Below are 14,796 nucleotides of genomic sequence, written 5' to 3'. Positions count from 1 at the left end.
TGCTGGGAGGGGAACACTCCTCAGAGGGCATTGCTCATGGAACCAGCACCCAGGGCTGTGGGGAGTGCAGCCAAGGCCGAGGACACTGCTCCCAGACCTCAAGGGAGGGCACCAAGGTGGCAGAGCGTCCCACGCGCAATCGGCTCTGCTTCCTGATGACGGCAGAAGGTTCTCCCTTCACCTTCCCTTCCTTCCTTCCCCTCTTTCCTCCAGGTCATCCTCTTATCCATCTCTCCTGATTCCCAGGAGCCCCCTTCTGGGAAATCTGGCTGCTGGCTGGCATCCCAAAGCTGCCTGGCCCAGCAGGGCAGGGAGGGGAAGAGGAGGGTGTTGCCCCTCCACGATGGACCAGCAGTGAGCTCACTGAGGTTCTTTGACTGAGGTGCGTGGGGCTGCTCCCCTGGGATCATTTGGCCCCTGGTGGGGAGCAAAGAAGGACATGAGAATGGAAGGGCCTGGGGGGGCGTCCCAGCCATACCGGGGCAGGGGTGTAATTTTCTTGCACCCTATTTCCCTCCCTCCCAAGTCATGCATCCTTCTGTTTTGCTTGCCTCTTCCAGGGAGCCTTCCCTGACTGCCTCTCCAGGCCTCTCTGGGTTCCCAGGGACTGGAAGGCCTCATCTCCTTTCCCCATGGCCCAAATTCAGGATGGCGTTGCCCTCGGGAGCGGGGCTCCCCTGCCAGGCCTCAGCTGTGGGCTCCCCTGCCCAGGAAGCCCTCCCCCTACTAAGAAGGCTCTCAGGTCTGAAGCCTCTGCTTGGCCTCCACCCCAGCCTGTGGGTAGTCACTCCTGGGCCTGGCTCCCCTCTGGGGACTCTGAGGTAGGCTGGCCAGGGGCTCTGAGCTCACAGCCATCGGGGTATTCAGGTGATCCCCCGGACCCCATCTGCACCATCCTCCCTTCTGCTCACTGTTAACCGAGGCCACTTCAGAAAGGTCCAGTGTCCTGCACTGCCCACTAGGGACTCAGGTGGGTGTGGGGAGGGGTGGGAGGGAGACCCAAAGGAACCACATCTTCTGGAGGAAAGAGGGGAGATGACCACGTACTCATCAGAGGTGGGAAAAGTGCGCTCAGAAGAACTGCAGCCAGCCCCTCTGGTGACCCTCAGGGAAACGCTTGTTCAATACAAAGAAGTGAGTAATCAGTGGTTTATTCAGGAAGGGAAAGCCCAAGCTGAATGTCTCCCTCCCTGCCTCCCCCACCCCTGCCAGCGGGCCCCCTCCCCGTAGCCCCCATAGGCCCTTGGGAGGGGGACGGCGAGAAGAGGGATGACCCCACCTTTGTGCTGCTGGTGTGAGCTCATCTCAAGGCCCTGGGCCCCATGACAACATGTAACATGGAGGGTAGTCAGAGGGAAAAGGGAGACCCTAGTGGGGGCAGTAGATGGAGGTGAGGGCAGGGTGTAAGGCACATTGTAAAGAAGCACCCGCGGCTACCAGCCCAGCCACACTTTCGCCAGCCTGCTCACTTCCCATTGTCAGGGAGAAACACAGTTATGAAACCAATGAAACATTTCCCTTGGAGCAGCTGGGCTGGTAGCTATTTTCACGGGTGGAGTGTATCACATCAAGGGAATCGCTTATCTCAGCAGGTAAAAGAAAGGAATATCTTGGTGAAGATTATCCTGCCAAGCCAGGAGAGCCCGTCCTCAGGGACCACAGATTCGCGGTGGATGTGGGGAGACCCAAGGCCGGGCAGGGTGATGCCAAGACACTGAGAGCTTTTCCTCTGTGGTGGCCGAGGGCTGCAGGCCCCGCCAGGCTGAGCCTGGGTAGGTAGGACCAGAGCAGGGCACATGGGGCCAGTCTTCTCCTAGGGGGCCAGGCTGCTGGGAAGAAGTGGGCCCGTGTGGGTGGGAGACGGGCAGCTGTCATGGCCAGGCACCTACTGACACATCACGGGGTAAGGGGCCTTGGAGAGAAATGGCCAACAGGCCTGAAAGACAGCAGGGGCCTGGGCCGGGGAAGCAGGCTGGTACCATGTGGGCACCCACTACCGGCCCCAAGGATCCCACCCAAAAGGGGGAATGTGGCGTGTCAGGGGGGAAAAGCCTTATCTCTCACCCGCATGAGGGTTGGCCTCTGAGCACAGGAAAGATGGTGATCCTTAGTCACAGAGCAGGAGGGGGCCTGGATGGAGCTGGCTGATGGGGAGGAGGGGGAGGCCAGGCGGCCCTGAGAGAGCAGGGGAGGGCGGGGCGGGGCAGGGGGAGGGCCGGGCCCCCTCCCACCCAGATGAGCAGAACAGCAAGAGCAGCAGGGCCGCTGGGGCGGGCAGGGGTGGTGGCGCCTCGTTCCCGCCGGCCTGGCACTCACGGGGCCTCGCTGGACCTGATCTCGTTGCCTTTGTTGACGCAGAAGGGCCGGTAGTGTGGCTGCGGGGGAAACAGGAGTCGTTAGGGAGGTCGGAGGGCACTCGAGCTCACCAGCCAGATGCCCACCCCCTAACCTCCACCAGGAAGCAGCAGTGGTCTGAACCCCGATAATTCTAGGGGCCTGTGGCCTAACCCACAAGCTCCATCTACCCTGGGACTGGAGTTGGGCCCCAGTATTATCAGAGTCTCTGGGTTCACATCCTAATTAGAATTCACTCCATCAGTCGACTGGTGAGCTTGAACTTCAGCCTGGTCAACCGGTCTCTCCACTCCCAGGAAACCCCACCCAGCACCAGCGTAGCTCCCGTTAATACGGTGTTCTCTACTCTACAGAACTGGTATGAGGGCTTTCCATAGGTGGACTCAATGAATTTTCACAGCTACCCAATTAAGTGGGTTACTCTTATCATACCCATTTTATACATGAACAAACCAAGGCACAGAGAGGCTAAGCAACTTGCCCAAGGTCACCCAGCTGGCAAGCAGAGGAGCTGGGATTCGAGACCCAGCAACCTGGCTCCAGAGCCCAACCCCCAGCCCCACCCGTGTCAATGCACCTCTTCTGAGTCTCAAGACTTGGTCTCTGCTCTCTCTGCATAATTCTCCCTGACAGAAGGGGTGCAGAGAGGGCAAACCACCGCCCCAGCCCAACACCTACTGGGAGCCTCCCATCCCAGACCTTCCGCCTCTCTCATCCTGGAACCCTCATAGGGATTCAGGGCGCATCTCTCAGGACAGAGCCGGCGACAACTTTCTTGCCAGCCTGTGTGTTATATCCCGCAGCTATTTCACAAAATCAGCACTCCCTCCTCTTCCCAATCACTTCATCAGGGCCCTGAGAAATCGCCCTCCAGCCTGCAATGAAGAGCACATTTTAGCCGCTGCTTGCCCCTGCGAGCACCCTTGGCCCCTAGAGGGCCTCCAGAAGTGGCTTTGCCCTTGAGCTGGGTCAGAGTCTGGGCCCGCCTCACACCTCAATGACCCCAGTACAGGAAACCCCAAGGGTGATCCCAGCCCCTGCCCTGGCCCTGCCTGCCTGGAAACCTGTATCTACAGTAGCTCCTTGCCTACATCTGGTCCACAGCAGGACTGGGGGCCTGTGGAATGTGGGGGCTGAGGGAACTTAGCTCAGGCCTTGGTTAAAACACTTATTAAACAACGGAAGAGATGGAGACCCAGGGCGGGGAAAGACATAGTCAAAGTTACTCAGTGGCAGAGCAGGGCCTGGACCAGGTCTCCTGATCCCCAGGTGCCAGCCTGGACCCCAAAGGAGTCAGTAAGGCAAAGTGAATAGACCCAGAAATGGCTGAAGCCTTTCTTACAGGAAGGCTGGGTCAATCAAATAGATCACAGGTCAGTGAATGGTGCTGTCTTGTCAAGAGTCCAGGGTGGTAGGCGGGCACAAAGAGAGCACCTGGGCAGGGTGCTCCCTGCACACACACACACCCATCCCCTGCCCCGTTCCCTCCCTGGCTCTGGGTCACAGCACATGAAAGTTGGAAGAGCTATGAAAGCATCCAGGCCATCTGCCTTATGTTACAGATGGGGAGACTGAGGCACAGGGGAAGAATGACTTGCGTGGCAAGCTGGTGAGAGGACTGGGGCCAGACCCCAGGCCAGCCTCTTCCTACACTAGCACCTGCCTCCATTCCCCGAGTGCTGGGTGCCAGCTGGGGACCCCAGAACCCCACCCTGCCAGGCATCTCAAGGCGATGATGAGCCGTCTCTGCTGGGATCAGAGCTCTGGGAGGGAGGGAGAGTAGTGGGAGGGAGGAGAAGGACCGAGTCCAGGAAGAGAAAGCTTCCTTTTTCTCTCCATATCTGCTTTTTGCAGCCCTGCTGTTGCGGTGGGCCTGGACCTGGCTCAGATTACACACACCGTCACTTAGCTCCATCGCCAGCAAATTAAAAATTCTCTCCAATCAAACCAGCCCCAGTCACTCTTTGTGACCTGAAGCAAATCACCTCTCCATGCTCTGACCTCCAAATGCAAAGACAGAAGGGAGCCGGGGGCTCCAGCCCCTGGGCCCAGCAGATGCCACCCCCATCCCAAGGCAGCTAGCCGACCCCTTCAGCAGGGCCTGGCATGGGCCTTGGAGGAGAGCGTGCGGGGAAGTGAAAGCACAGCATATGAAGGACAGCCCCTGATCGCTGAGGTCTCGGGCAGGGCTCAGGCATGTCGGGTCTACAGGTATTAGAGTCCAACCCCATCTCAGCACCGCATTATAGAGTCCCAGAGAGGGCTCTGACTCACTCAGGACCCCACAGTCAGCAGGTGGCTGGACCCCAAGACCACACTTCCTCTCATGCTGCTCTTTGATGCCCCAGCTCAGGGTCATTAGCTATCGAACCCTAAATATATCTATTCCTAACTTTGCAGCCTCTGCCTTACCCACGCTATCAGCCCAAAGGCTTCTATGCTGTCAGAGCTGGCTGCCAGGGAAGCGAGACTCATCTCTAGGATGCCCGTCCCCTGGACTCAGCATTTTGGCCACCATTCAACAAGCATAGGCAGCAAACAACCATTTGCACATAAAAAAATCCTGGGCTGCCCACTTTACAGGTTAGAAAACCGAGGCCCAAAAAGTATATCTTTACCCAGGCCCCCTGCCTATTAGCCCTGGGTCTTTCTTTACTACCCTTTGCTGTACGCAGGTATTCAGGCCACTGCCACCTCCATCCCATGGCCCAGAGACGTCACCATCCTCCCACAGGCCCTGACCAGCCGCTCCTGGGAGCCCCATTCAGTGCCCATTCTGCACATGCTCATGCCCAGGCAGGCTCTCCTCACTCACCAGATAATTCTGCTTGCTGGATTTCCAAGTCTGGGGCTGGGCCTTGGGGCTCTGGCTCCTGAGGAGGGAAGGATAGCCTGGGGAGACAAGAGGCTCTGGTCAGAGGGAGCATGGGCTGTCGGTCAGGGGCCCAGGGCCGGAGCAGCACAGACACCATCTCCAAAGTGACTGCCAAGCTCCATCCAGCCCATGACCAAGTGCAGCCAACCCTGAGGAGGCATGCAGGAGCCAGGAGGGTTGCCATGGAAAATCCTGGGCCAAAGGGAGGGGGCACCAAGGCAGACAGAAGGAGGAGGAACGGGCCAGGTGGGCTGGGCCAGGCGGCAGGGGAGTGTCACCCCAAATCCAGGTCAGGATCACACCACTTGCTGGGATTTCCCCCACCCACCCTGAAGGCTCACCCCACAGACCCCTCCCCTCCCCAAAGCCCAGGGAAGCCACTCTATGAGCACGACCTGCCAGGATTTCCACCATTAGGCACTCATCCCAACTCCCCCCACCCCTGCCGACTGTGTGCACGAGGCTTCCCATGTATTGGCTGCACTCGTGGCAGGCGCTGTGCTGGGACTCGCATAGGTCTTCCCTGTTTCTGTTGCCCTGAGCTGCACAGCTAATAATCAATGGTCAGTATTAGAACCCAGGTTTGCTGGACTCCAAAACCCATCCTCGCGTTCTATCTGCCTAGTTTGGCTCCCCCTTCCCTGCTTCACAAGCAGGAGGCTGGGGCCCAGAGAGGGGCAGCCATGTGGCTGCGGTCCAGGGTTAAAACAGCGAGCCCAAGGGGGCCTGGAGCACATGGGCGTCATCTGGGCCTGGGGTCCTCGAGGCGCTGGTCCGGGGCAGCGCTGCCCAAGCCCACCTCCCCAGGCCTCCCCCTCTGCCCAGCGGGTCTGTAAGGAGCTCCAGTCCACAGAGCTGTGAACAGCGCTCTCAGTGTCAGACCTCAGCCTGCAGGGACTGGCGGTGGCGCCTGGCCAGGAACAGGCTGTGCCCCGGCCATGGAGGAGCTCAAGAAATAAACAGGGTCTGTCCTTGGCAGGGGCAGGCTGGAGCCCTGGGCAGGCTGGCCTGCTCAAAGGCGGATGAGCTGGTCAGGCCCAGAAACCACCTGTAGCACTGCCAGGCTGCCGGCGAGGCCGGCCCTTCCCCGGGTTGGCAAGGGGGTGGAAATAGAGCAGAGAACCCGGCTGTCTCCCTGCATCTGGGAATGGGGGCAGCCTTGGAAAGAGAGGGTTCCTCAGGTCCTGAGTGGGAGGTTGAGAGGGGGGAATTCAGGTCTCACTTCTCAGTTCCCAGAAAGAAAATCCCAAGCCAGCCATGAGAGAAGTGGGGACGGGGATGCGGCAGGGCTGTGGTCCAGGAGACCAGCCTGTATAGCAGGCAGCATCCAGGGGCAGGTGGGCTAGGGATGGCAGGGGGCGAGGGGCATGCATCCTCTTCCAGGGGGCTCTGGGGAGGAGGGACCAGGATACCCTAGAAGTGGCAGAGAGCCCCATAGGGTGTCCCATTTGCCCTGCTGTGGGAGGGGAAAGGTGGTGGGGGGGTGTAAAACAGGCAGGTACCAGGATGATACTTAAACAGCCCACTGCTGTCCAGTGGTTTGGAAAACTCTGTGGTAGCCTGTCCCAAGGTGGTGAACTGATAGGGGACTTTTCCAGTGCCTGCCGGGAGAGAGAGCCATTAGCACTGGTCCCAGGAGGGGCCAGAGGGAGTCACACGTCCCATGGGCACGGCCGCTCTCAAAGCCCTCACTCAGTCCTCCCTGGCAGCCTGAGTGTACTCCCTGCCTCCCCCCGCCCCAGAATAGGTGGGGTCAGTCCTCCCAGGCAGGCAGCCCCTGCCCAGAACCCCCATACAGGCCATTCCCAGCAGATCTGGGGAGCTGATCTGCATGAAGGTGACAACAGGTGTCCCGAGGTCCTGGTGTTTTTGAGGAGAGGCTCTCCTAGGACAAGGCCTTCGCCTGGGGAGACTGCAGGCCAACGGGGAGATGCTAGGGAGCGTGAGAGCTCCAAATCACACCTAAGGGTGGCCGTCTTCCCTGCCGGGTGGCCTTTGATCCAAGCTTGACCAGAGAGCAGGGATGATCTGTTGGAAGCCAGACAGGCCAAGGCGAGTCCCAGAACTCCCCAGGCCTGGGAGTCCTGCAGGCTGGGACCCTCTAGTCATATCTCCTTGCTGGTAGATCCAAGAATCCCAGCCCTGGGTATAGGCTGGGATCCAGCCCAGAAGGGAATGCTGGATGATAAAGCCACCATCCGAGGCCACTGCCTGGAGGTCCGCCTGCCCCTTTCCCACCCCCTCCGCCTGAGCTCACCCAACCTGCTTATCCTGTCTCCCAGGCCAGATGTCTCCAAGCCAGAAGGCAGACAGGCCTGCTCCCACCTCAGCCCACCATAGCTGCCCCATGCACCTTTCAGAAGAGATGGGAGGGCCGCGGGCCCCACTGTGAGCTGGGGCCTGGCTCAGGCCTGCCCCTCAGGGTGACCCCATCCCCAGGGGACAGGAGGCATCGGCTGCTCAGCCTTGTCAAAGAGCTCTGGGGGGCAGAATCAGACTTGGGAGGCCTTAGAGATCATCTCATCTGCCTCTCCCAGCAGGGACTCGGCAGGACTCTGGCTCCATGGGATACTCACAGGTGCTATGTGGTCACAGGGTTCTAGAGTCAACCAAGGCTGGGACTCACTGGGTGGCTGAGTTAAATAAACTTTCTGCAGTAGGAAGATTCGGTGCCTGATGGAAGCACCCTGGGGATGTCTGGCGTGGGGGGTGTAGAGGGTGTCGTGTGTCCGCACCTCCCTGACACCGAGGCCTGTATCATAGCACATCCTGAGGGACTGGCGTGTGGTGGCCCAGCCCTCCTGACAGCAGAGACGAGGAGGCAGGGCTCTGATCCTTACAAGGTAAGAGCTTGTGAGTAGAGTCCAAGGCACTCTGGATGGGGTGGGCTCACCTTTCAGGGAGAAGGAAGAGCTGCCTTGCACGGCAGGGAGGTCATCGGAGCTCTGGACGGGGGAGGAGTATTCCCAGGCCCGGGAGGTGTAGTTACCTGGTGGGGAAAGGAAGAGGCATCAGCCCTGGACAGCTTAGCATGGGGGACGGAGGCCGGGACGTGGTCATTTCTGTGAATCTCTCCAGCCCCTGCACGTCTCCAGCCAGGATACTGCTGGGCCCTCGTCACACTTCTGGCCAATCCTTCCTGCCATCAAGTTGTCCTTCTCAGCTATCAAGTGTTGTCTGGTCTTCGCCCTACCTAACAGCCCGCTGCCCTCAGATTAAGGTACAAAGTCCTTAGCACAGTCCTCAGCTCTTTCATGAGGCCCTCCCCCCTCCCCACGGTCTCCACTTCCTGCCTTCGCCTGGAGTTGGGCCTCCATCACTCAACGTTCCAACCAGGCTGCACTCAGAGCTCTTGACACACACCAGGCTCTCGCTTGCCCCAGGCTCTTTGCACAGACCAGATCCTCTGCCTAGAATAGCCCACCTGCTCCCCCATGCTTCGCAAATTCAGGTGTCGGGTCTTCAGGTGTCAGCTTCCGTGTCACCTCCCCCAAGTCTGCTTGTGTCTCAGCCCCATGCCCCGCATCGCGTTGTAACTCCACATTTAATGGTCCACGTCCCCCACTGGGCTCTGAGGGGGCAGGTGGGATGCCCATCTGGCCCAGCATCACACCCAGTGCCTGGCACCCAGCCTGCTTCCTGGAAGGTGCTCATTGTACAGCTGAGGGATGGATGAATGAGTAAAGGAGCAAATAAATACAAACACAGGCTAAAGCTTGGAGGCGGAAGCAGCTGACACAAGTCCTGAAATTCTGTTTGTCAGGTTGAACAGGCCGCAAGTGTCCATTTGCAGGTGGACAGAAAAGAGGCCGTGGGGACGGTGTGGCAGGGACAACAGGGGCACCGCGAGGGCCTTCAAGAGCCCCTGTGGGCAGCGCACCCTCTCAGCAGCCCGGAGCGTGGGGGACCCCCCCTTGGTTGAGCTCACTCCGCAGCGGATCCCACCAGCCCTGGCGATTTTCTCCTGCTCCTGCCTGCGGGGTGGAGCCGGGTCAGCGGTCGCATGGGGCTGGGGCGGGTGGCCTGTCCCGTCGTGGACCCCCTCCCACAGGGACCTCGGGCAGAGTCTGCAGCAAGGCCCTCACTGAGTGCGCCTGCCAAGTCTCCAAGGGGCCATCCACCTTGCCCTTTCCTTCGCCCATTCATTGGTCCCCTCTTCCTCTCATTCAATAAATGTTTGCTGAGCCCCGCCTTCTTCTGGGCCCTGGGGTCGCAGCGGGGAACAGGGCAGACCCAGCGTCTGCCCTCACAGAGCTCACAGTCTCCTGTGCTTGGTGGTGAACCCAGTCCTGCACCTAGAGGCCTGGGCACGGCCCTGCCCACGGTGCCCCTGACCTTCCAGATCTCCGGGGACCTCGTCTTCACTACCGAGCCCCGATTCCCTTCCACGTCTCTTCAGACGTCCTGGTGCTGTGTCCGAGGGGAGCTCTGGCAGAGCTGGCCCGGTCCTCTCCCCCCCCCCACATGTGGCACCCCCCCCGCAGGAGCCCCCAGAAGCTGGGCTCATCGAGGCTCGGCCCTGCCCTCGGCGCAGCGGTGCCTTCAGCGCTGTGGGCAGAAGGGACCCTGCGCTCAGCAGCTCTCCCTGGGGAAGCCGTGTCTCCACCCCCACCCCACCCCTCCCGGGTCTTGAGGACGAGTCGCCCACACACCTCCCTGGCAACAACACCTCCTGGGTTTCCAGGGATGGCCCATTTCATAGCATGCCTGACTTCCCGCTTCCTGCTCCCCTAGTCTGTCTTAACCACTGTGTGGCTTTCCGACCCGGGAGTACACAGATCAGGAGAGGTCCTCTGTGCGCCCCTGCCCCGACATCCGCCGAGGGAAGTCCCCACACCTGACCCCGGTGTTCCCTGCCCCCTGACTCAGACTTCAGGGAGAAGATCCTATGGACTCAGGGATTTCCAGGGATGCCGAGGTGCCCGGCTGCCTTTCCTCAGCCTGACGACGTCACACACACGCATACACACGCACACACATGCCCGTACACGCGCATACATGCGCACACGCCCTAAGCCCACTAGGACCCCTCGTCAAGCGTCTCTGGGTCCCCAACCCCACCCCAGCTCCCCACATTCACCTCACGTGAGGAGCCCAGTCCCCCTGCCCATGAGCCAGCCCACAGCCCCTCCTGTGTGGCTCCCACACAGGCCCTGCCCACCTCCCAGCTGAGCCACCTCCTACCTTTGGTGCCATACAGATTGTTGAAGGTCTTGTCCTTGGAGAGGCGGCTGGGGGACACCGGCTGGTACGACGTCCTGGACCCACCTGTGAAGCACACGAGGAGGGGCTGTCATCACAGAAAGGGGGACCTGGCTCAGTCGGGGGCCTGTGGCTCTGACCTGAGGGGTGTACTGCAGGATTCCTTGCCCCCAGACAGCGGCCTCTGCCTGTGCCAGGGCCTGTTCCCCCACCAAGACAGCTCCCTTGGGTCTAGGATAAGGTGACCACGTAAGTTACCCTTCCAATCAGAATGGTTCTGAGCGTGAAAGGTCGCTATGAATAGTCATGCTGAGAGTACCAGGTATAAACCTGGAGAGTCCTAGATGTATGGTTGCCCTAATTAGGGGCTTTGAGGGTCACCAGAGCCTTCCTGAGCCAGGCCCTGTGTGACTGAGACCCCAGAGGCTGGGAAATGGGGTGCCCATGAGGAAGTTGGGCCACGGCCACCGTGGGGCAGAGGTGTAGGGCCCTTGACCAAATGAGGGCGGCCACCTGCAGGGGCCTGATGAGCTTGTGCCAAAAATACCTCCCCCACTACAGGGATGCTTTCCCCAGGGGTGAGCTCTACATGGCACAGGTGTTTCCCTCCCTCCCCCATTCGGGCTCCACACAGTCTTGGGAGGAAGGCAGACAGAACGGGTTCCACACGCGGCTGCTTCACAGATGCAGACAACGCGTCCCCCACGTGTGTCTGCGTGGGTCAGAGTCCTCCATCGGCTTCTGCCCTCCGGCCTAACCAGCCCCACTCCCGTTCTGGCCGAGCACCAGCTGGTCCTTCTCTAAACCCGCACCCCTGCAGTGCATCCCTCTCGCCCTGCACCCTCTGTCCATCACAGCCACGTCCTCTCTACCGAGCCCCTGGCCCCTCTTGCAGGGAGCCTGGAAACTAATCTCTCCTGGAAGTCTCACTGCCCAGTCCCACTGCCCCAAAGCTCCCAGACTCAGGCCACTGTCCCTTGGTGGCCTTGCTTCTTGATCTCCTTGCTGACTCCGTTGGCCCCTCCCCTGCCTCTACCCTGAGCCCGGGGCTCCCAGATTTCCTCCCTCCGGTCCCCAGTGCAGGGGCAGAGACACTGGAGGAACCTGTTTCTTCTCCCTACAAATGTCACAGCCTGACTCACGGTAACAGAGCTGGAAGCTCTCCTAACAGCTGAGTCCAAGCTCCTTCTTCTCAGATGAGGATACTGAGGGGGCAGTGACCAGCCCAAGGTCACCAGGCCCGGGCTCTCGGGTGACATCTGGGCGGGTCCATGCTCTTTCCTCAATCCCCCATTATTGCTCCGCTCCCCTCCGCCTTCTACAGAGCAGGCCAGCCAAGCAGGGGCCCGTCGGGGGACTTGATACCACCCCAGGGTCTGATCTTCAGAAGCTGGGGAGCCAGAAGGGTCTGGGTCAGGGCCAGTAATGCTGGAATGGGGCTGGTTAACACAGCTTACCCTCTCACAGGACTAGACCCAAAGGAGAGCACCCCGGGGGAGGGAAGCGAGCAGGACCCGCAGGGCCCGGGCCCCCACCAGGAACGTAGGTCCGGGTACTCAGGTCCAGCTTCCTTGCCGGAAGCCCAGGTGTTGTTTTCAAGTTGGGTGGGGCATCCAAGGTTCCTCTCTGCTGAGCTCATCTCCCCTGGGCCCCTCCCACCGGGTCGGTGTGTGTGTGTGCGCGCGTCTGAGGCATTCGGATCAGTGCCCAGGGCATCGAGGCTCCCCGCTCCAGGCCCTGGCGTCTTCCCCACGTCTCCTTTCTCCCCCTTCTCTGCACACCCTCTCCTGTCCTGACCCCGGCCCCTCACAACACACACACACGCACACACCCCTCTGTCCACTGGGCACACCCACCCTTACGTCACGGGCATCGCTGTGGTTTGTTGCTGGTGCCAAAGAACGTGATGGGCTACCACAGGGCAAGGACAGCCAGGCGCTGGTCTCTACCCACGCCCAGCTGGGCTGCCACCCCTCAGGCGGCGCCTCGCCAAGGCCTGGGAAGGAGGGCTGAGGGGCTGGCATGCATGGGGGGGTGGTGAGGAACTTAAAAGCGCAGCCGTCAGTCCCCCTGCCTGGACAAGTGGGATGGCTCTGGAGAAGCCGGCCCTCCCTCAGGACCACAGAAACCTCAGCAGAAGCAAAACCCAGCTCAGCCCGGTGGATGGGAGTGGCTGAGGCCAGCAGCCAGGAGTCCCTCCGGAAGGAAAGAGGAGGGTGTGGGCTGGAGGCGCGGGGGTGGGAGGGGTGGGCACAGGGCAGGGAAGCTGAGGGGCAGGTGCCAGATGGAGGGCGAGAGGAGGTGCTGCTACTTGCACTGGGAACCAGGTAGGCACCAGGACCTTCCCAGGCCTGTCCACGAGGGTCACTCCCCAGGGGAACCTGGCTGCGTCTCTCCTGGACCATCCCCTCAGTGGAGGATCTGCTCCCTTCCCTTACCCTTGGATGTGAGGTACATGGAGTACTTCTTCACGGTGTCTGGAGCACCCCACTCGCTGGTGTAGTTGTTACTGTAGCTGTTCACGTAGCGCTGGTCACCCCCTGGGAAGCAGAGAGGTCGGGTCAGCAGAGGGGTAGGTGGGGGGGATGAACTCAGCCACTGAGGGTGTCGCCGAGGCAGCCTATAGCCCCTCTGTCCCAGGGAGAGGCGAGGTCCCCAACCTTGGAGAAGGGGGCTCCCTGCCCAGCATCCCCTCCGGCCCTGAGCTCCTGGGGGGCGAGAGAGGGTCTGTGTGGTGGGCCATCCACCCTCCCTGGGACTGGCCCCCGTGAGGAAGACATGTGCAAGGCGCTTTGCAGTTTACAAGGTGCTACTGAGTTTCATCTCTTGTTTGATGTGTGCGTCAAGCCTTGGGCTGATATGAAGATGCCCAGGTGACAGATAAGGAAACTGAGGCTCAGGAGGTGAGTGAAGCCACTGCCCCATGTCACATGGCCAATAAGGGCAGATGTGGGCCTCGAGCCTTCACCCCCGTCTCCTGGCTCTGTCTCAGCCACTGCTGGCAGCCCAGGAAGGAGATGGAATGAAGTCCCAGCATTGGCCTCCATGGCCAGGGATCCAGCTGCGGAGCCGTGCAGGGGAGAGTGAGCTACTCAGGAGGGGTAGCTAACTCTAGCTGACTCCCCCTGACACCCACCGGCAGACCCCCTTGAACCCAAACAAATCTGTGGCTACAAGTTTGCCTTTCCCCAACTGCCCTCTGCCCCAGTCCGTTCTCCTGCTACTTCCCCATCTCCTACATTCCCTCTGCCCTTCCGTCTCCCTCTCTCCCGGGCAAGAGGAGGAGTGAGGATGCTCATCCTTCATCTCCGTCACGTGTGCCAAGCAGGGTCCTGGCACGCAATAGGCACTTCACGACAAATAGAAATGCTTCTTGATGTTGGCCCCGCCCCGTCCCCACCAAGCCCAGGATGAAGATGCTCCGGTGCGTCTCAGACCCCACACCTTTGATGGTGGGGATTGAGTCCCTGGTCTGTCCGGTGGGCAGACTGCAATCAAGGGAGAGAAGACGGTCACTCCAGGGTCTGACTCACCGGCCACCCACGCCCCACCTCCTACAGCCAGACACACTCCCAAGCACACAGCAGTGCCAGAACGCCAACATGGAGGCCCGGGGCCCCAGGCACAGGTGCAGGGCTGCTGACATCAGTAGCACCCATCCTCTCCTGGCAGCTGCTTCCCGGCACACCTTGGACAGGGCACAGGGCCCCACTTGCACAGAGGCCATGGCCAGCACTATTATGACCTAGAAATGGCACAGTGGGCAGGCTGCAGGCGGAGGGGTGGGCACCCCAACCCGCTCGGGGCTGTCCTCATCTGTCCGACCAGACCTCAGCAGAGGGGCTCCTGTACCAGGTGTGTACCCCAGGGCTCATGATCGTCACACTCCCAGCTCCTCTGCACGGCAGCTGCTTCTCAGATGAGAGGACACCGGGTGGAGGCGTTGGACAGCGGACCGTGAAACCCAGCTCGCCCCCTGCTTAGCCGTGTGCCCTTTGAAAAGTTTCTTCTCTAAGCCTCAGCCTTTTCATCTGTGACGTGCAATTCAACCCACAGGAAGACTAAGATAATGTAAGGGAGGCCTTCACACAAAGCCAGTGTCCAGGGAGCACCCAATCGCTGTGAGCCGTCCCCTCAGGATGGTCGCCATGGTCATTAGGAGGATTTCAGGACCCAGGTGCCACTCGAAGCCCAATGATGGTCTTGCTGAAATGGCTTATCTGTCCTCAGGTGTGACTGAATGTCCCTCACATCTCACGGGGACACTATGCGACATCACCATCCCCAAGACATACAGACGCTGCCCCCTGAGTCCCAGCCCTTCTGCACACTATCACCCCCTTCTCATCCCCCAAAGAATCACA

The 14,796-nt window shown here is 60.4% G+C and overlaps 1 protein-coding gene across 2 annotated transcripts in view; it reads right to left on the bottom strand.

Moving 5' to 3' along the window:
* Positions 1 to 1,246: 1,246 nt before the first annotated feature.
* The window catches only part of TRIM29 (tripartite motif containing 29), a 35,842-nt gene continuing 22,292 nt past the window's right edge, over positions 1,247 to 14,796 (bottom strand). For both annotated transcript variants that reach the window (XM_029206993.1, XM_029206994.1), the window contains 5 exons: positions 12,871 to 12,972; positions 10,415 to 10,498; positions 8,124 to 8,219; positions 5,171 to 5,247; positions 1,247 to 2,375 (listed from right to left, as the gene is read on the bottom strand). In XM_029206993.1, coding sequence (XP_029062826.1) covers positions 2,313 to 2,375; positions 5,171 to 5,247; positions 8,124 to 8,219; positions 10,415 to 10,498; positions 12,871 to 12,972 — 422 coding nt within the window. In that variant the 3' untranslated portion in view covers positions 1,247 to 2,312. The remainder of the gene's footprint in view (positions 2,376 to 5,170; positions 5,248 to 8,123; positions 8,220 to 10,414; positions 10,499 to 12,870; positions 12,973 to 14,796) is intronic.

This window comes from Monodon monoceros, unplaced genomic scaffold (genome assembly GCF_005190385.1).
Source record: "Monodon monoceros isolate NGI ecotype Baffin Bay Population unplaced genomic scaffold, NGI_Narwhal_1 Super_Scaffold_7, whole genome shotgun sequence".
Taxonomy (NCBI): domain Eukaryota; kingdom Metazoa; phylum Chordata; class Mammalia; order Artiodactyla; family Monodontidae; genus Monodon; species Monodon monoceros.
Note: the sequence above shows the minus strand (reverse complement) of the source record. Positions and strands in the feature narration are given on the sequence as shown.